At 47.7% G+C, this 25,527-nt stretch overlaps 1 protein-coding gene across 4 annotated transcripts; it reads right to left on the bottom strand.

Annotated features, from left to right (window-relative positions):
• Positions 1-35: 35 nt before the first annotated feature.
• On the bottom strand, positions 36-25,504 carry Rabl6 (RAB, member RAS oncogene family like 6). 4 transcript variants are annotated; one of them, XM_027422907.1, is made up of 15 exons: positions 25,152-25,504; positions 19,634-19,768; positions 18,395-18,442; positions 14,955-15,007; positions 13,279-13,370; positions 9,975-10,115; positions 9,461-9,566; positions 5,422-5,525; positions 4,124-4,458; positions 3,716-3,869; positions 2,659-2,868; positions 2,301-2,568; positions 1,738-1,909; positions 1,117-1,175; positions 38-1,005 (listed from the first exon to the last, which is right to left on the bottom strand). In XM_027422907.1, exons 1-15 carry the CDS (start codon positions 25,279-25,281, stop codon positions 808-810), a joined length of 2,205 nt encoding a protein of 734 aa, XP_027278708.1. In that variant the 5' UTR covers positions 25,282-25,504; the 3' UTR covers positions 38-807. The 4 variants fall into 4 exon arrangements, with proteins under 4 accessions (XP_035301937.1, XP_035301938.1, XP_027278708.1 ...); XM_035446046.1 differs by lacking the exons at positions 19,634-19,768; positions 25,152-25,504 and adding an exon at positions 15,098-15,247 and having other exon boundaries at positions 36-1,005; positions 18,395-18,431; XM_035446045.1 differs by lacking the exon at positions 18,395-18,442.
• Between the last annotated feature and the right edge of the window lie 23 nt (positions 25,505-25,527).

Consider the following 25,527-nt stretch of genomic DNA (forward strand, 5'->3'; position numbering starts at 1 on the left):
GCAATTTAGGGAACCAGAAAACAGTCACACACCACAGTAAAATCGGAGATCTTTATAGTCTGGGCGGAGTGTCTTAAGAAGGTGCCCTCTAGGCTCACCTGCGCAGGTGCTCAACAAGCAGAGGCGCAGCTGGCACAACGGCAAGCTGTTAGTGCCTCTCCCACAGGAGAGGTGGTACATTGTGTTCTCTTGCCAGCCTTACCCAGTGCGGGGCCTGGGCCACTTTGCAGTAGCAGATGCTGCCACACCCTCCCGAGTACACATCTGTGCTCAGGGAATGACCCTGCACTACTCTGGATCCATGGGGAAGAAGGCCCACAACCCAAGCCATGCTATGGCTCTGGGAGAGCTCAGGAAGGCAAGCAGGAGTGGGGCTGGGTGGTGGACATTTGAGAAGCCAAGCAGTCCCACACCCTGCCTCTGTAAACAGACCCTGGTGGGTCCCTTCTCGGCCCCAGGCACATCCCTGAGAAACACCGGGGACTGGCTGCAGCTCTATCTGGGGAGGGCTAGGTGGTTCACCAAGCCAGCTGCAACTCTGTTCTGTCCCCTCCCTCCCTGCAGAGCAGGCTTATGCTAGGTTGAGGCCCAGCACCTGCAGTGCCTGACCCAAGGGCCTGACCACCACCAAGGTCTCCAGCATAAAAATCAATGTAGAGTGGGCCAGACCACATGAGGGCAGACACAATGGCTGGGGGACATAGGTGACAGGGTGGTCCTGGGAACATGGGTACATAGGCAGCAGCCTCCCCAAATCACCCACTAGCAGTTCCTCTCTTCCCAGGACAATCAGCTCCTCTGGAATGCCTACAGCTCCTCATAGTCCCCACCTCCAGGGTGGCGGCTGCCAGGGACCCCACCCCCCAGGAAGGCTTCCAGCTCATCAGCAGCCTTCTGCTCCTTGCTCCGAGGGGGCTTCCTCTTCTTCTTCCGATCCTCCTTGCCTTCCTCTTTGTCCTTGCTCTTCTTGTGTTTGCTTTTCTTTTTTGTAGCCTTTTCTTCCTCCTGAAGGTCATGAGAGAAGATCTAGAGTCAATGAACAACCCACAAGGCTACACCCCACATTCCAAGACTGTCCAGACTAGTTGTGAGATTAGGGGTGGGCGGGGCATGTACCTCTTTGCCTTTCTTCTTCTTTTTCTTCTTCTCTTTTGAGGGAAGTTTGCTGTCTTTATCTGCACAAGGAAGACAGCTGAGCTCCTACCTGTAACCACTTTGTATGGTAAGGCAGAGGCTGCTACAGATACCTGATTCCCAACGAGACCTGGTCCTACAGGGAATCTAGGGGGTTCCCATCTATTTTTGTGCTGGTGAGTCTTGAACCAGCCTGGGAGGAAATTTCTTCCCCTCCTTTTGGGGCTGAGCTGTCTCTGGGCTGCAGTTCCAAGCACATCTGCTAGGCAGCTATCTTTTTTTTCCGAAATAGTTCTGTTTCAAAGGCCTGGAATGTTGGCAGAGCAGTTGGCACAGAGAGGGATACATAGGGAACCATGAACAGGGTGACAGTTTTGGATGGCAATTCTGGGCCACAATGCAGATGTTAGGTTTGGGCATATGCTTGTCTGGGCAAAGCCATCTGTTGTGACAGTTACTCCCATTCTAGAGACTCTTATAGCTAATAGCTATGATGTGTAGGCAGGCTAAAATTCTTAACGCAGGTCCCTGAACTACCACAGGATAAGGACCTCCAAGTTGTACATGGCTCCAAGGAGAGGGACAAGCTCCAGGCCCTCCTACCTTCATCACTGCTTTCCTTAGGTCCTGTCTCCTCCAGGCCCAGCCCAAAGAGATCTGAGTCATTCTTCAGTCTGAAAGCAGAGACTGAGGGCTTGGAGGGTAGGGGTGGCTGGGCAGAGCCAGTGTCCTCATCGGTCACATCAGAGAGGTCTTCTCTTACTGGGAAACCCCCCTAGAGAGAGAGAGAGAGAGAGAGAGAGAGAGAGAGAGAGAGAGAGAGAGAGAGAGTGTGTAGTTGGTAGGCCTATTGTCCTGACAACTGCCATGGGTTGAAGCAAGATGGCAAGTCCCTTTGGGAACCTAGGGGCTGGTGTGGGGTAGAAAGGGGTTAACCTGACCCAGATCAGCAGGGCCTTCATGTGGACAATGGACACCCACCCATGGACTCCTGTCCACTTCCTCCAGCTGGCTTCAGAAACATGTTAAGAAGGGATTGTGTCTCTGGGGCACTGGAGCCAGGAATACTCTCCTTCCTGCCTCTCTTTAAACCTTGCTCTGGGAAACAAACCTTGATTGTCCTCTATCTCTGGAAGGATGGAGGCTGAGCTTCCCACTGTCCTTACCACTCTCCTCTGCGTGTCCGATTCATCACTTTCAAAGTCAGGGTCATCCATGACGAAGGACAGCATCTGAGCAGCAATAGGCCCCTCAGGATCACTTTCTGACGACACCTGCTTGTCCTTTCCTTCTTGAGGTCTATGAGAGCCATCAGTAGGTGGCTTGGTACTGCCGAGGTCAGTCCCTGAGCCAGTGGTGAGACCATCGGACCATGAGGGTATGGCTCGGGTGGGAGCTCCCTTCTTTTGTAGATGTGAGGCCTTGGTGGAAGTCCTTCACATAAGAAGAAATGTCAGGAGTTCTGAGGCCACCCTAGGATGCCACTATCTCAGCTGGCCATACCCCGAGGACCCTAGCCCATACCGTTTTGTCTCAGGCTCTGAGCACTGCTGAGGAGCCACTCTGGGGTGGCCTGCCAGTCCTTCATCTTCCTCTTCACTGGAAAGACTGATGTTCTTACTGGGGATGGGGTCTGAGGACAGCAGGGATTTGCCATGTGGCTGGTCTTCTATGTCCACATCATCTTGGAAACCAGCCACCATTGGGTTCCCTCCTACGGCCTCCCCATCATCACTGCAAAGAGGGGGAAGGCAATCAGAAGTTCGAGGGGGGCTATGATTCCCTACCCCACTGCCTGGAGAGCTGCCCTGTCTACAGTACCATATTCTATTGACAAGACCTTCTGGGCTGTCACAGGGGCTGCTAAATAGAGGTGGGAATAATAGGACAACACTGCCTTGCTGCTGGCCAATGAGGGAATCAGTGGGAGAGGAGCCCAGCTAGAAGCCTTGAATCTATTTGTTTCTGGAAGGGAATCCCTTGGCTCCATTGAACATGATGATGCTGGAGATGCTAACAGTCATTCAACATTTGATCTGCAAGAGAGAGTGATCTTAGAGCTTGGCTGTACACAGGTTTTAGTGTGTTGTTAGAAGACAGATGGGGTTTGTGGGAAGGGGTAGCTACAGGAAGCCACACCTGGCCAAGGCTTGCTTGTTTGGGTCCATATGGAGAGACCCAGGTGGCCTTCCCTATGCCCTACACATAGAATGGGCTAGGATATATTCAGAGTGCCTCTGTCCCTGCTGGGCCATCTGCCAAGGTTCTTGCTGTCCTAGGAAGATTCCAGCCCAGTGTTCTCCAGTCTGCTGTGGGCATAAACTGCCCCACTCCATGGTGAGCTGGCTATCTACATACCCCAGGGTGGCAGTGATTAATCTAAGCAGCCCTTCCCTCAGTTTTTCCAGTCAGAATTCAGCCTTCGTTCCTTAAAGCTAGACACCAACCCAGCAAGCACAAAGAAAGGCTTTCCACAATCCCCAGCAGTGTCTTGGAGATCCAGGTATAAATGGGATGGGGAAGCTGTGTTGGCAGTCCCTTGAGGTAGACCCTGTGCTCAGCTCCATCAATCTATCTTTACCTGTCACTATCCTGCTGTGGGCCTTTGGTTCCAATTTTCTTCTTGTCTTTAGGCAGGGTTGTGTCTTCCAGGAAGCTTCGATCAAGGCCATCTTCAGGGACAAAATCCTCAACATTCTGGACTCTTGCTGGGGCCTCTAGGGCTGGAGCTGGCTCTGTAGAGAAATGCCGTTTCTTCCTTATGTGGCCCCATGATAGGAAAGCTTCAAAACTGAGTCTGTAGGACTAGGACTTGACAATTCATGCACCCTGACTCAAGATCATAGGTCCAAACAGCAGCAGCTGGCCCATGAGGGAGGAGCTTATTAGGGACACAGGAACCGCATTCCAGTCTCTGAGGGATGTGAGGCTCAAGATACCAGAAGCTAGCTCCAAATTCACATGTTCAGAGGGCTGCTCCCAGGCCTACCTGGAGGTGAAGGGGACACTTCTGCAGCTGGTGAGGTCCCAAACAGCCTAGAGATGATACTGCGACGCTGGGCTGGGGCTGGGGCTGGGGCTGAAGGCTGCACAGAGGAGGGCACAGCCTCCAAAGGGGGTGCAGGAGACGGTGCTTGGGGACAGGTGGAGGAGACACTGAGGGACAGCTGGGGGGCAGGCTGGGGAGTGCTGGGGCTGGAGCTTCCTGTGGATACAGCACTTGGAGGCACAACTGGAGACTGGGAACCTGAGGATGGACTCTGCCCATTGGCCGCCAAAGGGGATGCATGGCCTCGACTTCGAGCCTCCATCATTTCAAGGAAGCTAGGAGGGGCAAAAGGATAGGGAGTGAGAAGTTGGCTTTCTCTTGGACCTCTTTCTCCAAGGCTTTTGACCATCAGTGCCTCTTTTGCATTTATACTATTAAGCAGAGGATAGGGACTGCCTGCCAATCAGCTGCCTCACAGTCTTTGGTACCCAGACTAATGCCTTGCTTATATCCTGTCCCTTTATACTGGTACCTGCCTGGGGAACTGAGTCTCACAGCACAGATGAATGACCAGAGTCAACCAGGACCAACTGTTTTATAGGGTTTGGGTAGGTCAGTGGCTGTCAACAGTACCCAACTAGTGACCAAGAGGCAGGTATGGCTGGTTATTTGCCAGTGGGGTAGAGTTGCTAATCATACATGTGTAGTTGCTTTAACCACAGGTTTGTGCTGATCCACATGTAGGAACCATACCAGATGTAGGTTCTGATGGTTCCAAACTATTTGGGGGTATAGAGTGCCAGAGCCAATACAGCCCACCCTCAGGATTATCTGCCCTCACTTTCTGCAAGAACTCAGGGGTCTGTAAGGAAACTGAAACTGTCCCCAAGATCAGCATAGCTCAATTCACAGTATTAATACACTTGTTCTAGGCAAGTGCTTTACTAAGCAATTCACATTAATAGTTAAAAACCTCAATCGGTGAACAGGAAGGGCTTTGGGTAATAGCATGGAGTACCTGTCCTAAGAGGCTGAGATGAGCTGGTGTACCATGTTACTCAGCTATTCCCCACATTGCTCCACCTGAGTACTAAGGGCTTGGCTAAAGAATACTCAGGTTGACTGACCTACCACCCATGTATATGGTGCTTTCTCCACTGCCTCACAGGTACAGACCAAAGCTTGGCATCTGGCTCCTATCTGTGGACTACTAGGGCCCACTGGCAATACAGTACAGTACCCGCCCTTCCCATCAGGGTAGCCAGGGCCTGCATATCTGTAGATGTTGGCTCACGTACATGCTGTAGTTCTGGTCCTCAGTTTCCTGCTGCACTGACAGCTCCTCCAGAGTGGCATCAATATCTAGTTGGTTTGTCTCCAGCTGCCTCAGCAGTGTTTCCCTCTGTAGAGGAAGTGGACATAGCTGAGTATGCCTCTTCCTGTGAGGTCTGGCTGGATCCCAAGTCAGCTTGTGTGGCTTGGAGGATACAGGTCAGTCATGTGGAGCCACACCAGAAAGCACAACCTTCTGTTTCCACATCATACCTTGGGCTGTCACTAGAACTTACTGTTGGCCTCTCAAGGTCACAAAATCATGGCAATAGGTGCTTAAGACATCTGGGGAGCCCCATGGGGAACTTAGGGTGATAAACTCTGCCAGGTACATACTGGGCAAACCGTACACTTCTAGTATGATGACCAAAGCTGATCAGATCAAGCCTGTGGGTTCAGTTACCATGTCTTTTGCATTTAGATTTAATCTTAAAATACAGCAGCTTCCAGGCTATGTGAGGGGACAGGATATGAAACAGGACTGCGTTTTTAGCTGGAAAAGGCCCTACTAGACAGTGCTATCACAAGAAACATGGCCCCGGGACAGAGCATGCCCCAGGCTTATACTGGAAGTGCTTTCCATCACAGAGCAAATAAACCAAATGGAAAAAGTGGGAGTAACTAAAGACCAAGAGATCTGGTCTTTATATTTTGACAAAATAGAAATACATGAGAATAAGGCAGATCAATACTCAGGACAAGCAGGCATATCACAGACAGATGAGGGCCCTAATTTAAAACTAAAGATGTGATATACCAAGAAAAACCTAGACAGCCACATCAAATACCCTATATAAGTCTATTTAGACTTGACTTTGCATATTGACCAATAACTGGTAATTGAATAATTCTGGAATTATAGTTTGTTTTCTGAGACCGGGTTTCTCTGTGTAGGCCTAGCTGTCCTAGAACTCACTTTGTAGACCAGGGTGGTCTTGAACTCAAAGAGGTCTACTTGCCTCTGCCTCCAGCGTGCTGGGATTAAAGGTGTGCACAACCACCCGGTCTTATAGTTTTTTTAAAAGACTTGTTTTGTTATTTTTATGTGCATATGTGTGTCTGAGTGAAAGCCACATGTTTGAATGCCCAGATCTATAAGAGTACATTGGATCTCTTGAAGCTAGAGTTATGACAGCTGTTGGCTACCCAATGTGGATGTTGGGAACTGAACTCAGGTCCTCTGGAAGAGCAGCAGGCTTTACTAACCACTGAATCATCTCTTCAGCCTCATGGTGTCTGTTGTATCTGGGTCTGGCCTGGAACTTGCTATATGACTAAGGATGGTGCAAAATTTATTTTCTTTCTTGTCTCCACCTCCCTATTGCTGTGATTATGGCATGTGCCACACCTGGCTTATATAGCACTAAGGACTGAACCCAGGGTGTTATGAATAATAGGCAAGTATCTAACAACTGAGTTACATCCCAAAGTCATTTTTAGAAAAATTGTTTAATGTATATAGACATTTAGTCTGTGTACCATGTACAGAGCCAGAAAGGCATTTTGAATCCCTTGAGGATAGAGTTGCAGACAGTTTTGAGTTACCATGCAGGTGCTGGGAATTGAATTGCCATCTTATAGAAGAGCAGCCAGCCCCTTCAAGATGGAATGGTTCAATCCATGGTTACTTCTAGGTACCCACCATCCTGCCAGCAGACAGTAGCTATCATATTCCCTGCAAATAACCATGGAGGAAAGTTATGTTGTTCTGGATCTCAGCTTAGGCTTCTAGCACCAATGACTATCCTGGCATCTGTCTCCCCTGGCAGGAATCAGTGGTAAAGCTTTCATAGAGTGGAGCAGTGTGAGTTGTTTTATGTAACAGTTTCCTCCAAGATCGAAACATTCCATATTACAGGACTCTAAGTAGAAAGGTAAAAACTTAAAATAGCTTCAGGAAGTCCCTGAAACTGACCAGATTCATTAGGTCCTCCCTGCCTGAGTAAGCAATAAAGCTGAGAATCCCCCTTAGGAGGGAAGTAGAGATGAAAAGATGACTCTCAGAGGAGAAAGGTTGCAAAGAAGACTCAGACTAAACCAGCTACAAAGACACTTGGAAAGGATACTCTTTGACCTGTTAAGCTGCCTACAGGCTGTGCAGAGTACTCCAGGTTTCCAGCTTGTATGAGCTGTTGACCTATACTGGAGTGGGCTTTGGTGATACAGTTGTCTTTCTGTCATTTTTGCTTCTGTAAGTAACCCCAATAAAACTCATTGGTTCAGTTTGGAGCGATGGCTCAGCGGTTATGAGCACTGACTGTTCTTCCAGAGGTCTTGAGTTCAATTCCCAGCAACCACATGGTGGCTCACAACGGCCTTGAATGAGATCTGCATGCAGATAGAAGACTGTATACATCTGGGGCAAGTAGATATGGCAAGTTGTCTACCCCAGGAAAAGTTTTGTCTCACAACAGAAGTCTTCAGCGGAAGTCCTTTAGTACAAGTTCCTTATGATCCTGTAGGTTTGTTCTTCTTCCTACCCATGGCTCCTCAGCATAACCCCAGCTGCAGGAATATCATGTTTCTCAAAAGGACAGAGATGAAGAAAAGGAAGGCTACTTTCCTGAGTTTGGTGTATTGGATAAAGTATGAAGGGTCTCTATACTCAGGGGAGGCTACAGGTCTCCAGGTCCAGAAAGGTAGCCAGACCTCTTTGGTTTTCTTATTCACCAGAGACCCCACACCAAGCTGTTTCAGTTCCTGGTTCCAAAAAGAATTGGTCCTCGGTTCTTATGCTTAGGATCCAGAGCGTTGTTCTATTTTCAGCTTTGCTGCTCTCCTAGTTCTGAGAAGCTACAGCACACCTCAGGACCGGAGAAAATGACCACAGCTTAAGCAGGGTAGGGTCCTGGGGCGGGGAGGGGGATCTGAAACTACATAGAGCTTTGGGTTTAGTTTATAGACTGAGACTGGTTCCTTGACCTTGACAAATATAGAACATAAACAGGAGACACTGGGGACTGGGTGATGATAAGGCCATCTTATACTATCTCTGCAAATTCTGTTTTGTTGTTGTTGCTGTTTTTCTGAGACAGGGTTTCTCTGTGTAACAGCCCTGGCTGTCCTGCAACTTGATCTGTAGACCAGGCTGGCTTTGAATTCAAGAGATCTGCCTGCTTTTGCCTCCCGAGTGCTTGAATTAAAGATGTGCACTGCCATCATCCGGCTTTTTTTTTTGTGTGTGTTTTGTGTGTTTAGAAAGGGTGTCATGTAGTCCAGGCTGGTCTTGAACTTGTTACACAGCTAGGGCTAACCTTGAACCTGTGATCCTCCTGCTTCTACTTCCCAAGTACTGGGATTACAAGTGTGTATCACCATGCCCAGCACTTTAACTTTTTTGAGATGAATCTTCCACTTACTGAGCCTCACTACATAGCCTTAAACCTGAAGTGATCTTCCTGACTCAGTCTTCTGAATGCTGGGAACAGGTGTGTGCCACCATGTTTAGCCTATGCCACTTCTATTTATCTGAAAGATTCCAAGAACAACACTCAATGAAAATCAGGGTAGGTGCAGCTCTTCACCCTACCAGGCCACCCTACTTGCCTCAGCTGCATCAGGAAGGCTAAATGCTTCAGACAGGGTGCAAGTTATCTGTTCTTCATGAGATGGCCAGAGGACTATGATTCCGAGTATAGCCAGCCCAGAATTTGATGTGGAGTCACAGAAGTTGCATGTCTTGGAACCTATCTCTTGATGACAGACAGATCTGTGTGACTAGGACCTCCATAGCTATATGTTCATCTGGTAAAGGGGTCTGCACTTTAGTCAGTGTCCCAAAGAGGCATAAGGGCTCTGTACATGTTAGATGGAAACTTCTGGATGCTCTCAGAGAGCGAGACATGTTATCCCACTTTTGGCCCACTGTGAGTGGCGTCTCCAGCCCACTGGATACATGTTGGTAGCCAACTTCCAAAAGGTGCCCAAGAGTGCTGTTAGGGTCCTTGAGCAGAGCCACAAAAATGATGGCTACCCACTTGTCGGCCCTACCTGGTAAGCACTTACCTGTAACTGCAAAAATGGGATGTTGAAGAACTTATGCAGGTACTTTAGGCCAAAGCTGTTCTTCATGGAAGACTCAGCATAGCGGAAATAGGAGGAACCTGGAGGTCTGTTTTCAAAGAAAGATAAAGGAACTTAGTGGGCAGTGTGGCTTGACTCCTATGTCAAGGGCCACACCTAAGGCCTAAGGTGTTCTGTCTCCCTTGCTGCCTTCTGGCAGCAGGTTCTTAAGGACCTTCTGCAGCTGACTCCTCTGGGGTGGTCAGAAGAACTGGATGGGGGCCAAGCAGGCCCCCCAGTCCTGGCATATGGTCCGCATATCTTCTACAGCATTACCAGAGACCTGGAGCTCCTCATCCTCTGGCCATAATCCCTTCCCTAGGCCAGGATGCTGACAATTTATCTCCAACACAGGATGAGAACCTGCGTTTGCTACCCAAGTGTCTATAAGCTTCCCCCAACACTATCAGGGCAGAACATAAGACCTCCTTACAGGAGGAAAACTGGTAGCACCCACCTGTCCAGGTGGTCAATGAAGTCACGTACATCATCTGGTAGAATGACTCGATGCTCGCCCATGTCACGGTAGTTGCCCAACACGCACACCGGCACATGGGTTGGCACTTTGGGAAGCTCCCGGAGAACATAATTGAAGGTCCTTCAAAAAGGGAGAGTGTTTTGCCTTAGCTGTGTGACCCTTAGAATGCTATGTGTACTACCCTTTTGGTTTAACTCCCCAGAGCAAATGTCACCTCAGGGAAGGTTCAGAGACACAGCAAGTGCAGAAAGCTTGCATCCCTGGTCACTGACTCTCCCAGACATCATGGTTCTCCTGCACCTGAAATCAAGGTGTTCCACTCTCCTGCCTTTAATCGGTGTGCCACCTGTCTGGGTCCCTATGAAACTGCTTCAAGGACTGGTGGGGTGGCTCAGTAGACACAAGTGCTTGTCACTGAGCTTGATGACCTGAGTTTGATCTTTGGGCCACATGGTAGAGTGAGAGAGCCAACTCCTGTCCTCTGGTCTCTATCACACAACTTCCTACCCCAAAATTAAAAAAACTGAAAAAAGGAAACAAAAACTGCTTGGAGCCTCACCTGTTTGTAGCATCATTCAAAACTGAATGTATCCTAGGGTAACATGTCCCTCAGTTCTGCGGCACACTGAGGCTAGGGTTGTAGCTCATCTACTTCCACTTATTGGCTCTTGCCTTAGGGATGCCATCTCTGAAGTATCCTTAATGAAGTGTCTATCTCCAGGGCCTTATTTATTCTGCAGTGAACCACACCACCTACAAAGTCTGTTGGTCTCTCCAAGACTGACCTAATGTAGGAATGCCCTATAGATCCATTATACAAATCATCCCAATGTCTCCAAATGATTTGTAAAGACAACTAGGGCTAGGGATTTGGTTTAGTGTTGAGTACTTGCTCAGCATGTACAGTGCCCTAGGTTCAATCTCCATCCCCCCCCCCCCCCAAAACAAGCCAGAAATGGCAGTATATACCAATAACCCCAGCCTCAGAAAGCGGAGATAAGAGGATTATGAGTCCGTGGCCAGTCTGGGCTACATAGTCAGTTCCAAGTTAGCCTAAGCTATACAGAGATTTTATTTCTATAAAATTCACTAACAAACACTTCCCATAACCAGTGAAATGACTATGACCCACCTTCCGTCCCAAGAGAAAGCAATGTAAAAGCACCATGCCTGTAACTATGGCAGCCTCTCAGCTGGTGTATCCTCTTGAAGTGGATCTGCATCCTTTGACCTGAAGTGTGCTCACTGGCCTGTAATGGCAGCTGTGTGAATTTGATGTTTTCCAAACTTCACAATCAGTGCTTAGGCTCTGAAGTGTTTGTTGCCTCCTAGGCACTAGCTGAACCAAACATGCTGGTGTCAGAGATCTCAGAAACCAAGAAATGACTGATCCTTGTGGTCTAATAACTAGTGTTTTGTTAGCACAAGGGCCCACAAGGCCTCATGGCTCCCAAATAAGCATCTGCACATCCTTCCTGAGCTGGCCCAGCCTCAAACTCATGTTCTGATGCTCAGCCAAGCGTTGAGTCCTCTTTGCTCTTAAGGGCACTATCTGCCCCTCTGTAACATCCTGATACCTGCAGGGTCTTATGCAGTTAGACTGCAAAGGTCACAGAACACTTTAGTGGCGTACAAGAGCCTGCAGTGTCCAGATGTAAAGCCATGTCCCAAATACTAGATCAATAGACTACCATCACCCACAAAGGCAAAACCCACATCTCTGCTCTGTACCAGAGATGGGAGTGTAGCTTTGAATATGGATGTCTATGACAAATGTGTACTGCTAAACTGGGAGCTTGTGGCCCAGTCTGCCTCCTGTAGCCCTGACAGGATTCTAGCTAGCATGTGCTAGTTGCCAGCCTGCCAGGCAAGCATATAGATCCCCAAAGATTGGGAGGACTAGATCTGGACCTCTGAATACTACACAAAGGATGTAGGAAATACGTTAGTGTAGACTGTAGCTACCAAGGATCTATGGGCTCAGGACCCTCAAACCAGAATCAGTGACCTGCAAAGTGCTAACTTCACTCCAAGGAACATGATGGAGGCTGGTGTATGAGTGTGTGACTATTTTTTTTTTTTAATTTTTATTTTATGTGCATTGGTGTTTTGCCATGGTTGTTAAGTCCCCCGGAATTACAGACAGATGTGAGCTGCCACGGGGGTGCTGGGAATTGAACCTGGGTCCTCTGGAAGAGCAGTCAGTACTCTTAACCACTGAGCCATCTCTCCAGCCTCCATGTGTGACTATTCATAAGTGCAAAACCTAGGCAGTTAAGGTCAGCACATGTATGGTGTCAGGAAATGTATCAGGTCTGCTCCAGCTGTCAGCAATGATAGTCTTAGAAGATGGAATGGAATGCTTTTCTCTGCCTTTAACACAGATTACACATCTAACACTATAACAGAACACTAAAAGCAGAGTGAAAGACAAGGTGAATCCCCACAGCTACTTCTAAAATGGGCTGCTGTCAGAGCTTCTTTCCTTCTTATAATGTAGGTTTTTGCTTTTCGAGACAGGGTTTCTGTGTAGTTTTGGAGCCTATCCTGGCCTCAAACTCACAGAGATCTGCCTGCCTCTGCTTTTTGAGTGCTGGGATTAAAGGTGGTGTGTCATCATCGCCAGGCTGTTGTTTTTAAAGCAAGGTACACATTATGTAGCCCTGGCTGTCCTAGAACTCTCTAGACCAGACTGGCTTTGAACTCATGAGATATGCCTGCCTCTTCCACGTGCTGGGGTGTGCAGCACCATGTCTGGCTACTACAGTGTTTTTAAGAGAGTATTTTTCAGTGTATACAGAGCAAGCAAGGCTTTGGGGCATTTGGGAACCTCTTGGGTGTTTTCCTGTTGTTGGTGACAGGAAGGCTCTCAGTCTCATGATGATGTGTAATGCAGTCTCCTGGGCACACTGCTCATAGTGCCCTTCCTCAATGGAGTTCAGTGTGTCTCAGGAGGCTTGCACCTAACTAATCTCTGCACCTATGGACCCACTGCTCACTTTTGCTATTTGTCCTTTGTTGTCATGAATCTTAGGTCTGTCTTCTTGGTGAGTTACTGAGTGTGTGTGTGTGTGTGCGCGCACACGCACCTGATTCTGGGAATACCCCCTACCCTCTGCAGAGGTATGAATCTATACCCATCTTGTGGCTTAGATGCCTCAGTCCCTAGATTAAGGAGTTCGTCCACAGCTGGTACAGCAGGAAGCTCCACACCAACAGAGGAATCACATGGTGCTACATGAATTCAGGCATGCAGTCACTGCTAGCTACATGCCCCTCTTACCACTGTTTAGTGATGTCAAACATCATGACTACCCCATTACAGTTCTTGTACACGTCCAGGAACTCAGCATCCAGAGCCATTTCAGACTCCGCCTAGAAATAGGAAGAAATGGTTAGACTGTGTCCCTGGCCAAGTCCCACACCTACGGACCTTGAAATACCCCCAAAATGCAGAACAGGCCCTTTCTGATCTAAAAAGTCATTTTGTTGTGAAAAAAACACAAGGAAACACTTGTGGGTGTGCGTAAGTTAGCTGTGGGAACTGGAGCAGCAAGTTCCATCTCTTCAGGGCAGGCCTGCCCTCGGATTCCTAGAAGCAAGTGCTAGAGCTGTCAGCTGCCCCTTGAGATGGCTTCCAGAGGAAAAACAAAAACAACACAATGGTGTTGTAAACCTGGTCAAACCCCATAGCTGGGAAGTCACAGGCCTTGGGTGGGTGGGTTCACAGCTATTCTTTAGCTAAACTGGCATGGAGCCAAACTGCATTCTAAGCATTATATATATATATATATATCCATAGACAAATGCTACTCTCATCCTAAATAAAAAAAAAAAAATCTTTTCTTTTTGGCTGTTCAAAGTGTTGGTAATAAATGACAGTTGAATGCATAGCCCTAAACCAAATTCAAGGAACATCATGAAATAATGGGAGCAGAAAGAATCTAAGTGCTGAAGACTAAGAGCACCGTGGAATGCTATCAGCAGCAGTGGTGGCCTGCACAAGACTGCAACTGTAACAGGCAATCATGGGTTAGGGGAGGTTAGCTCTCATGGGGCCCTACCCCTGTTAAACTACTGGCTACTGATGGATTCCTGGGAAGGGTAGGTATTATCTTTAGTTAGCACACCAAATGCCAATGGATAATTCCAAACATATGGTCAGGCAGAAGGCCCTGGTGTAAAGTCACAAAAAGGGAAATAATGGGAAAGGAGGGAGTGAATGACAGGGGTAGGAGAGGGTTGGGAGAATAGGGAGGGAGGGAACAGAGTACACTATGTACATGTGTGAAACTGTCAACAAACGTCTAAAACCCAAAACCAAAAAAATAACAAATTATGCAAATGGTTAAAAAATATTGATCAATCATGATGAGTTCTAGAACACGCATCACATGGAAAAGGGACAAGGAGCTTAAGTATCCCTTAAGCTTCCAGCCTCGACGAGGAAGGAGGCCCTCTATTTCCTGGGGGAGAAGACAGGGCAGAGTTCTCAAAAAAAAAAAAAAAAAAAAAACTGGCAGAAAGGTGTGTCAAGGGACCACACAAACATGTGCACTGTGCCACGGCTTCCAGGGAGCAAACACAGATTACCCAGTCCCAGCTGTGGTGCCAGAGCCACATCTCCAAGATGTGGACAAAGCCACTGTGACAGAGACATAAAGTGTGACCCCTTACAGGCCATTCACATCATTCAGTTCACTGCGATGTCTGCGGAGTGAAACAGAGCAGGCATTACTCACACAGGGCACGCAGCCTAAGCAGTAACCCTAAAATCTGAGCCTGGCAGCACAGGGTCTTCAAAGTAGTTAGGGACAGTCAGTGACTACTGCATCTATAGCATAACTAGAATGATTAGGATCTCAGGAGGCCCACTCTAAGGGGTTGAAGACCACCCTGAGTGACCACGGGCACCTTGCTCAGGACACTGACACAGACCCACCTGACAGTGTGGCTCACCTCCTGGGGGTCATTCTCCGTCTTCAAGCCATCACCTCGTTTTTTACATTTTCCTTATTAAAAGACAAACAATAATTAGGAATGGAATTGCCAGGCCCAGGATTTGCCTAAGTGGGGGAGTATCCTTCCTTGTCCCATCCTACCTGCCATAATGTGTGGGGCTGTGCTCCATGCAGCCTCTGAACCTAAGAAAACCTCCTGGCAGGTGCAGTGCCCCTCACTCAGCCTTGGGAGATATGGAACTGTGTGAAACAGCTAGACCAGCGGAGGATAGGAAGTGCAGGACTCAGCAGCTGATAAACAGGCCAGGAAGTAAGTTGCCCAGTCCAGATCTGCCTTGAGGAAAGAGGTCCCTCATGACAGCCCAGTTCCCATAGAGGCATAGGAGACAGTGTGAGGTGAAGGGCTTCCACTGGGCCAAAGCTGAGAGAGACCAAATCTGGAATCCCCTAAACAGTTCTGTTGTTACGGCACTGACATGTCGGGAGAAAAGAGGAAGGCCAGCCCAGCCTGACACTGCCTATCACGGTTATCATAGTGTTTTATGTGACAGACAGCCATAGGTTCCGTCTGGGGTCTGACACTGGACTCTAGAGATAACAAGACAAAATCACCGTCTCTCCCTCTTTTCACATATAAATGTCCAACTGGGCAAATGAGCCACTTACAACCTTGGGAATTCCATAGCAAACAAATACTGCCCAAGAATAACCTCAGGTTCATTTGCTTAAAACACCAACCTCCATATCACTCTCCAAATTCAATCTGAACACCTGTTATGCTCAGATCAGCCTAGGGAGTCAGCCTCTGTCCCCCTCAGGTGCAGTGGATGGTTCAGCCTAACCCCTCATGGGCTGAATGGCAGGTGGGCCACACTTAGCTCAGGAGCCTCTAGTGCAATCAGCAACTTCCCACAAACATTTTACATCAGCTTGGGGCAGAAGCAAAGTGTTGGACAGGAGCTGGAAGGCCAGAGTAAGCAAAAACCTGTTGAGCTACTTTCCATCAACCTTCCTTTTAAAGCTTCTGAACATGTACTGTGAGCACTGCTGAGACTGCCCAGTCTTCTGCAGAACTTAGCCACTGTCCGCTAGCTCTTTAGCTGCTTTAACTTCTGTCAGATCTGAAGGTTTATGGACCCTACTCAGACTGTGGACCATGGGAGAGTGTGTGTGTGTGGTGGTACTGGTGGAGGGTGGGAGGCAGAAGGGCCTTTCTTCCCACCCCTATGGTAAATGGGTAACACTAGCCATGAGCATGCAGGTGTTCTCTGAGTTAGGACTTCTCCCTGCTGGGATCCAGCCTGATTTCATCACAGCAAGGATCTGAGTAGATACTTGGGAGTGGGAGGGTTAACGATGCTTGAGCCTAATACAGTAGGAAAAAAAGTGCTCCATGGCTCCTGGGCAGTAGAGGTATCAACCTCTGACTCGTGGGCTCCTGGGCCAGCTCAAGGCATAGCATGTCACTTTAAAGGGTCCTGAGAGGTTAAGGCTGCTGCATTATGGTTCCATCTGATATCTAGCCCTAAGTCCTGACCATACTCTTCAAAAATCTTATCACTAGAATAGTGCATACCACCAAACAGGTGAAGACATACAGACAAGAGCTGAGGCAAGAACCAAGGAAGGCACTTTGGTTCTAAAGTGGTGGCCCCTTTGTGGAACAGCAGCAAGTGTCTCCTGACTTGATGGGTTCATGGCTTGTGGAAGACAGCTGACCTAAGCCACCTGATGGCTTTGAGTGGCTGTGACTCTTGCCCCCACAGTATATCTAATGATAGGTCTCAGATAGCAGGTCACCTATTAATGCTCCAAAGATACACACACAAGCATGCAGAAGTGCACAGGAATACCAAGATCAACAGAGGCTCAATGGATGGGATCCAACTAGGTTGTGTTACTGATGGAACCACAGAAAATAGTGGCTTCAACTGTTCTTCAACACTTGATCCAAACTCATACTCAAAAGGAATTTGGCTGAGGAGGGAGGAGAAAGCACACCCTGTGCCAGAAACCATAGTTCTGGAGATACAAAGAAAGGAGTTGTAAGAGATCAGAGGTCTATTAAGTTAGAAGCAAAATAGGTGATGTTGTTGTGCCTGCTTGATGTTAGTGTGCAAGCATGCATGCACATGTGAACACACACACACACACACACACACACACACACACACACACACACACACACACACACACACTGTCAGCCCCAGAGCTCTCACCCCTAGGATCACAGAGGAACTTATAACCTAATAAAAGATAAGAATGAGACCAGATGCTGTCATGAGGGCACTCTAAGGAGTTCTGTTGATGCCCTCTGCAGGTTTAGAAGAAAATAGGTCTCCGTGTGGCTGGGTCTATTTAGGTACTTGGACTTGGTGACCCATTCTCTAAGAAATGCTATGTATAGATCCCTAACCTCCATCACATGGATGACACAGCTAGGCTGAAACAACAACATGCAACTTCAGCTTGCCTTTCCTCTAAACCACATTAAAGCTTCTTGTGAGGAAAAAACAAAAACAAACAAAAAAACTCCTGTGGAGAAGCTGTTTGAATGATATCCTAGACCAAACTAAGGTGCTGTCTCATTCCACTTGACTTTGTCCCTGCCTCTCATAGCCTTCCTGATCCATGGTGCAGTCTTGCATGTTTCTACAGCGCTGGTGCACTGCACTTAGACTATCCATCTCAATAATCAGAGCTGCCCCAGTGCCAGAAGGTAGAATAAGGTAGCTATACACTGGACCAGAGTCAGACAAGAGCCTTGTAGGTATCTATCTGTGAAAAACGAGTTCTCATTAGAGGACTATTAATCATGGTCAAACAACGTGGCTGGCATTAAGCCATCACCTAGTAAAAGAGTATCTGACAGGTAGTATCTTTTGAGTACCCAGGCTACTTTCTGTCTCTCTCAGAGCAGAGCTGCCAAACCACTAAGGCTCTAGGGACCAGTGTGACCATGAGTCAGTCACTAAGGGAAACACACAAGAGGGAATAGCTTCATATGGGTCAGAGTTTTAAGCATACCCATATCTCCCAATGGTCAGCTGTTCAGTGACCAATGCTCAAAATGACAAAGTATGTGTGATAGGTCCACTATTGTACATCTACCATGCCTGCCAGACATGGGAGGGGAGTGACCAAGACCCAGAACCTAGATCAGGTAGGGAAGGGGTCAGACAGGGACTCTGATATAACCTAGACATTAATCATTGGTAGCAAACCCAAACTTCCCATATTCTTGAACAGATATAACTGGTGCCTGTGACATGTCTCTGAATCACAACTGGCTCTGTGTGACAGGGCTAAGTAGGACATCGGACTCGAGGGAGAACAGTCCACAGGTAATGGGCTTGAGGACATGCAAATGAGGTGTGTGTGGAGAGGGAGGGGCCATGTTTAGATTTTATCAAACGTTAAGGAGAAAATGTACCTTACCTTTGTCAACTACATCCCAGACTTCAACTTTCACTACATCATCAGTGGCTGAAACAAGGAAAACTCTCAGATTAGTGCCTAGCATTACAACCCCTTCAGGGCTCCCAAATGGGGTCAGGGACATTCTGGTATCACTAGCTTCCTGGGGCCTCTGCAATATGTGCTGCAGGGTTTGCAAGGCAGTTCTTCCAGGCCCTGGCATGAGAATGCATCTACTAGCCCACAAACAAAGCCATCACTCTCAGCAGCCTGTGGGTCCCGTCCCTGGGCCACTCCAGGTACCTTAGTGGATGATCACACCCTAGATAGATAAAAACACAATGCAGCTGTCCAAGTCACTTCTCCGGAACCTCACTTCTTCGTCTGACTGGCCAGTATTCAGTGAGGGTTCAGCAGAACGCAGGTCAATACTAGAGGTTGGAGCACTGATGCTGGACCATCTGAGTAGGTCCAGGTTGGCTACAGCCCTGCCGCCTGCACCTTAGCCCTCCATGCGCCTGGCCATTTGTTCTTCAGTTTCCTAAGGCTTTCTCTGATACTGCTAGTCCTGAGTTGCCTCATGAGAACAGAAACTGTTTTCCAGTTCCTGTTATCTCCTCAACCCGTCCTCAGCAACAATTCTCCATTCTGGATGTCCTAGGAGCTAAGGGAGTGGAAAGGATGGGGAAGACACCTCAGGACCCAGAAAGGGAAGGAAGGGGTAAAACAGTTACACTGTTCTCCAGGGATGAGCACTTGCCAGGGTTCAGAGCATGCACTCCTATGGGGCAAAGCAGGTATGTGTGCTGTTGATGTGCATGGGTGGGTTTGCTCCTAGAGGGATCAGGGAATTCTAGTCTTTGAAGGTATATTTTTGCTTTTTCACTTGCAACTATGAGTGTTCTGGGCCTGAGGCATGAGCAAGGAGGAACTTTACAGATTCAAAATGCTAATGGGTGATTCACATGCAGGTTTTTGTTTTGTGAGGCAGGGTTTCTCTGTGTAACAGCCCTTGCTGTCCTGGAACTTGCTCTGTAGATCAGGCTGGCCTAGAACTCACAGAGATCTATCTGCCTGCCTCTGCCTCCCCGCGTGCTTGGATTAAAGGAGTGTGCCACCACTGACTGGCTCACATGCAATTCTAATTACTGGAGCCTCCCAGATGGGTATTATTTTCTCTGTTTCAGAAAGTACCTTCCAGATACCAGGGTGGAAGGCAGATACTATATTATACAGGGTGAAAAGGGGTGCTGAACTCACTTTTGTAGTTCCAGTGGATGCTGGTGACTTGGATTTCCTGTGTGGGGATGTACTCTTCCACAAATTTCTTGCCCTGCAGTCGATGCCACAGAGCAGTCTTGCCAGTGTTCCTGTCACCCCGGATCACAATCTTCACTGGGGCAAGGATGGGCAAAGAGAAAAGAGAAAGGAAGATTAATCAGTCATACTTTAAAAACTTTTAACTATCTCACCTTGAATTAATATTTTTCTCAGGTAACTGGCATACAAGGGAAGAACATGTGAGGATGCCAGCAGCTCTCCAACAGGTCAATTCTGGCTGGGCAGATCCTCTCAAAGTATAAAGGGTGCCTAGCAGTGAGCAAAAATGTAGCACCAAGAACAGAAGCCAGGGCTGATGGCAGGAGGTAGCACCAGAGGACTTCCTTTGGTCCTGGCTTTCCCTAGAGTCATATATGCTGAGGGATTACAGGGACCCTCAGGATCAGGGTTGGGTAGCATAGACTTCACCTGACCAACTGAAGAGCAGGGCCCATGACAGTACCCTTGTATTTGGTTTTTCACTGACTTGTTTTTCTCATAATACTGATGTTTTTGGTGCAGTTTTGTGTAAGTCTGTATCCTACACCACTCATTCCACTGTGCACCAGGTCTGAATTCAAGAAGGTCTGCTGCTTTGGGCATAGATAGGCATGTACTCCATGAATGGAGTGAATGGGATACTTTTTAGAGAGGGTCACTACTGGATCTTTTGAAAAGTAATAAAGAGCAGATTGAAACTAACACTGTCAACAAAGCCAGGAGGAACAGGAGCAAAGGAGAAGGCACAGGCTTGGCATTTGGCTGAGAAGACTGACACCTTAGGTAGGTAGGACAAGAGTCATGAATGACTGAGGACACTGACATGGGCAGGGAAGGCATAGATGTTAGACTGGTGCTTCCTGGGCAGCCCCATGGGACATGGAGAGGGCTGATAATACTATTAAAAACACCTTTAAGGGCAGGAGTTCCAGCCTGTCTGTAAGACTTCCAGGAACAGATCAGGAAAGGGTCTAGAAAGATGTGGAAGCTAAAGAGGTAGGGCAAGGAGAAACTGTGGGTTCCTCTGCCAACCTGCTTCTCCTAGGCTGTCTGGTCTGCCTGCAGTCAAGTCCCTCCTCATTTCTAAACCATTCTACAGTATATGAAGCCTTGGCCTCATAGCTCAGCTGGACTCAAGGGATGTGCCTGATCTCATGTGGCTACCTCCTCCCTCAAACCCCACCACTTTATGGTGATTAGAATGAGAATGGTCCCCATAGGTGCATATATTTGACAGATTAGGAAGATTAGGAGGTTTGTCACTGGGATTGGGCTTTGAGGTTTCAACAGCCAGTGGCAGGCCCAGTTTGTCTGCCTGCTGCTTGTGGATAAAACATAAGCTCTCAGAGCCATGCCCACCTGCCTGCTGCCACTGTAAGCTCCAATAAAGTCTCTCTCAGGTCCCACTGAAAAACAACAAGCACTCTTAAACACGGAGCATCTTTCCAGCCCTAGATACAGATTCTTTATGTGTTTTACCTTAAAAAAAAAAATTTACTTTTTATGAGTATGTATGTGTGATCATGTGAATTCATGTGCCTCAAGTGCATGCAGGATCTTAAGGAGAAGAATGTGTCACATCTCCTAGAACTGCGGTTATAAACAGTTGTGAGCTGCCATGTGGGTACTGGGAATTGAACCTGGGTCCTCTGGAAAATACAGCCAGTGTCTTAACCCCTAAGCTATTTGTCCAGACCCCCTAACCCCTTTCTTTTGAGACAGTCTCTCTACGTAGACTTGGTTGGCCTGGAATTAGCTATGGAGACCAGACCTGCCTCTGCCTCTGGGATCAAAGGCCTGCACCACCACACCCACTGAAAGTACTTTTTAATTTCTAAGTAATTTCTTCATGGACTCAAACTATTTGGAAATTGAATCTTAAATTCCCCCCCAAATTCTAGTCAGTGTGTTAAGTTTGGTCTTAACATGATGCTGGTAGGTCAGCTTTAAATTGTGGAACCTGGGGCTAGAAGATGGCTCAGTAGTTAAAAGCCTCTTCCAGAAGACCCAGCTTCAATTCCCAGAACCCACATGGCAGCTTACAACTGCCCCTCATTCCAGGGGATCCAATGCCCTTTTCAGGCTTCCACAGACATTCCACAGAGCATGAGGTACACAGATGTACCTGCAGGTAAACCACACATCATACAGGTTAAAAAAAACAACAAAAAAAAACATGTGGGGTCTGAAGTAATGCCTTGAAGGCAATAGTAGGACTTGGGTTTTCTCCCTACACCAATTTGTGGCTGCCACAAATTGAGTGGTCTTGCTTCATCATGCATTCCCACAATGATATGTTGCCACAGGGTCAAAGCAACAGGCCAACTGACCATAAACTGAACTTCTATATGCCTCTCCCCTCTTTGCAGAGCTACAGTAGACCAGGCTGATCTCGAACTCAGAGGTTTGCCTGCCTCTGCTGCCTGAATGCTAAATCTTTACATTTTACAGGTTGATTGCCCCATGTATAGCAATGGAGAATAAGAAACCCAAGAGTTGGGTATAGAAGTAGGTGCCTGTAGTCTCAGCTACTCAGGGCACTGATAGGAAGACCAGTTGAACATACAATTTCAACAGTTTGAGAATAGTAACACTCTATTTCAAAACAAAAACAGAATACAGACCCTTACCTCCCTTACCATAGCCCATTCTCTTCACCTCAAAGTGTGCACTGGATGACATTACTGCAGCTACCGCTGACCAGGCCATAGTTGGGCAGTCTTCTGCCAACTTTCCTTTTCCAACTTTTTATTCCGACCCTTTGCTGTATAAATGTAGCTTTCAAAGACCATATGGCCCAATTGGAGGAATTTTTTCTCACCAAATTTGATTGCATTGTGACTGCTAATAGAAATGGAGTTATTCAATAGTTTTTTGGAGCTGGGGATATAGCTCAGCAGTACTGTACTAGCTTATTGGGAACCTAGGCTCAATCTCCAATAACAGAAAAGGGGGGGGATGACGAGATTGGCTAAATGGCTCAGCGGGTAAGGGCCCTTGCCACCAAGCCTAACAGCCCTAGTTTGATCCCCATGAGTCATATGGTAGGAGAAAACTAATTTCTGCAAGCTGTCCTCTGATTGCCACGTACGCACCAAGGCATGCACATCCCGCCAATAAAAATTTTAAAACAGGGTTTTTTTTTGTTTGCTTTAGGTTTTTCAAGACAGGGTTTCTCTGTAGCTTTGGAGCCTATCCTGGAGCTTGTTCTGTAGACAGGCTCGAACTCAGAGAGATCTGCCTGCCTCTGCTTCCTGAGTGCTGGGTATAAGGCGTGTGCCACCACCACCTGGCTAAAATAGTATTTTTTAGTTACTATTGTAGTTTCCTCCAGGCCAACTTTACCTTTTATTAAGTTGGGTAAAAAACGTTTCCTCATTTTGCCTGGCATATAGTTGGAAGAGTTGTAATACACTTTTTTTTTTTTTGAAACAGGGGTAATACACTTTTTAACATTCACACTTACTGTAATATAGTCTGAAGTTAAGAAATTTCTGAATGCCATGCCAGCTGCAGTGGTGCTTTAATCTCAGCATTTGGGAGGCAAAGGCAGGTAGGTCTCTACAAGTTTGAGACCAACCTGGTCTACATAGTGAGTTCCAAGACAGCCAAAACTCTATATACATAGTAATATCCTGTTTTGGACTAGTCCCCTGCAAATGTAAATGCTTTAACTCTGATTGACTCTATTCTGTACTAGAGGCTGACTCCCAACTATTTCAGTATTTTGAAAAAGAAAAAAAAATGCTCATAAAAACCACTATTACTGGTGACTATTATAATCGCTGCTTATTTAGGGTTTACCACATATGGACTCATTCCTTTGCTTTTTTTTTAGTCCCATGCCTATCTTTTCAGCTTAAGTTCCATTTATCTAAAGAACACCCTTCAGTATTTACTTTTGTAAGAATATTTGCTCAGCAAGTTGTCAATCATACACTGATCTCGCGTTCAGCAGCATTCTGGCATAAGTGTGTGGAATACCAAGGGGGTTGTTAGTTCAGCGCTGCTTCTTAGAATAGGGTCACTTTACTCTGGTTATAGTTTCCTCCTTTTGCTTTTTAAATTCAGACAACGCACAATGATCTGTGTGGTATGTTAAAATGCTAGAATTCTTGGAGTTTGTTCTTTCCACCTGTCCCTGCTTCCCAAGTGATGGGAATAAAGGAATGTGCCACCAACGCTCTGTCGAGTTTATTATTCTGACACATTTAGAAGAAAAAGGATTGTGCCCCTGGAGGACAGCATTCTGTAACAGACAATTGAATGCTTGGAAAGCATCAAGTTAACTGTGCCTCTTAAAGAATTGTGCATCTGTATTTATTATAGAGCTGGTTTGTTTCTCTAAATAAGAGATTTCAGACCAGCTCTTCTGGGTCCCTCCTATCAGGACCACCAGGGGGCGGGTCCAGTAGGAAGGAGGTTTAGAGAGAAACTTCCCAAATTAGAAAATTTCTAATTTCTAGGATTAGGTTTCAAACAATACTATATAAAACTAAGTAAGGAATCTCAAAAGATGTAGACTCCAAAGAACACAAACCTCTTAATATTTCGACTCAATATTCTCTTCTGTATCTCAAGAGAGATACAAACTTTCAAGTTAACACTGTATGAAATGCTTGCTTTGAAACGTGTTCAAAATCCTAATACATTTCATAATGTTACAAAATCACACAAATACCACTGACCCTGTAAGACACCGATTAAAGTGAGCAGTGTGTGTTGGGGGATGTGAGTCAAAAGACTAGCAGTATACAAATGGCTGAGAAGTAAACAGTGTTGGAACAGGGGATTGCCTAGAAAAGAACCTCCAAATGGAAAAAACTCTAAAGAGGTCAAGAGGACGGTCTACTTCCAGCTGCATAATACATAATTTATAACGAAGGGTTGAGCGGGCCTTTCTTCCTGTGGGGCCAAGGATGCAATTACTTAGTGCCTTTTGGAATTTTTAAAAAATATAACCCTTACAAAACCCTTCTTCTTCAAAAAAAAAAAAAAAAGGGGGGGGAGAATGTGTGGAGTGGTGGATAGTGTTTGCAAATTGGTTTCGAAGTGGACAACAACAAAAAATCTCACGGCTCAAGGCCAGAGAAGACCGACTTCCAGGAGCCTCAAGTGTGAGCAGGCGCCGGGGTCCGGAGGGGAGGCAGGCTGCACGGAACCGCTCGCCACAGACCCGCGCGCGCACCCTCGCGTTATGTAATGGTCTCTTTCGGCAGGGTACCCGCACCAATCAGGGTCCTCCACCGCTGCTCCGCCAGCGCTGCCAGTGTCGCTGCACAGCTCTTCTCTGCAGGTCTCCCGGGAGGTGACGACCCTCAAGGGGCGACCATTATACAGAGCCCAGGGACCCCGTCCACCCCCGGTCCTCTGGTTCTCCCCAGGCCCCCTCGGGCTGGGTGGATGCCCAGGCACCGCCAGCCGCCCCGGCATGCCCGACGGCGCGGCCCGCACTCACTGTTGTATTGAACCCCCTTAGCGAAGCGCCTCTGTAGCGCCTGGTTCATGGACTGCAGCCCGGCGGGGATGTTCTTGTCCCGGCCCGGGGCCTGCTCCGACCCCACCAGCTTCTTCAACGCCGAGAACATCTTCCTGCTGGACGTGCGAGCCGGGCGCGGCCCGCGAGCTCAGCGGCGGCAGCAGTAGCGCAGCGCGCCTCGCACCATGTCCGGCCGGCCCAGGCTTCCCCCTTAGCAGGAGCAGGCGCGGCCACAAGCCGAGGCCCGACGGTGGGAGCGGCCTCGAGTCTCAGGCTCTGTGGCTCCGCTCCTGCTCCCGCGACCCTCGGCGCAGCGGCCAGGCACCCGTCAGCGCTGCCATCTTTGCGCCGGCGC

The sequence above is a fragment of the Cricetulus griseus genome, chromosome 6 (genome assembly GCF_003668045.3).
Source record: "Cricetulus griseus strain 17A/GY chromosome 6, alternate assembly CriGri-PICRH-1.0, whole genome shotgun sequence".
NCBI lineage: Eukaryota > Metazoa > Chordata > Mammalia > Rodentia > Cricetidae > Cricetulus > Cricetulus griseus.

Coding starts and splice junctions, on each gene's coding strand:
- Rabl6 (XM_027422907.1), bottom strand. CDS start 25,281: ATGTTCTCGGCGTTGAAGAAGCTGGTGGGGTCGGAGCAGGCCCCGGGC. Junction 2,869..3,715: donor CCACAGCAGGATAGTGACAG/GTAAAGATAGAT, acceptor CCCTCTTTGCAG/TGATGATGGGGAGGCCGTAG. Junction 1,006..1,116: donor AGAAGAAGAAAGGCAAAGAG/GTACATGCCCCG, acceptor CATGACCTTCAG/GAGGAAGAAAAGGCTACAAA.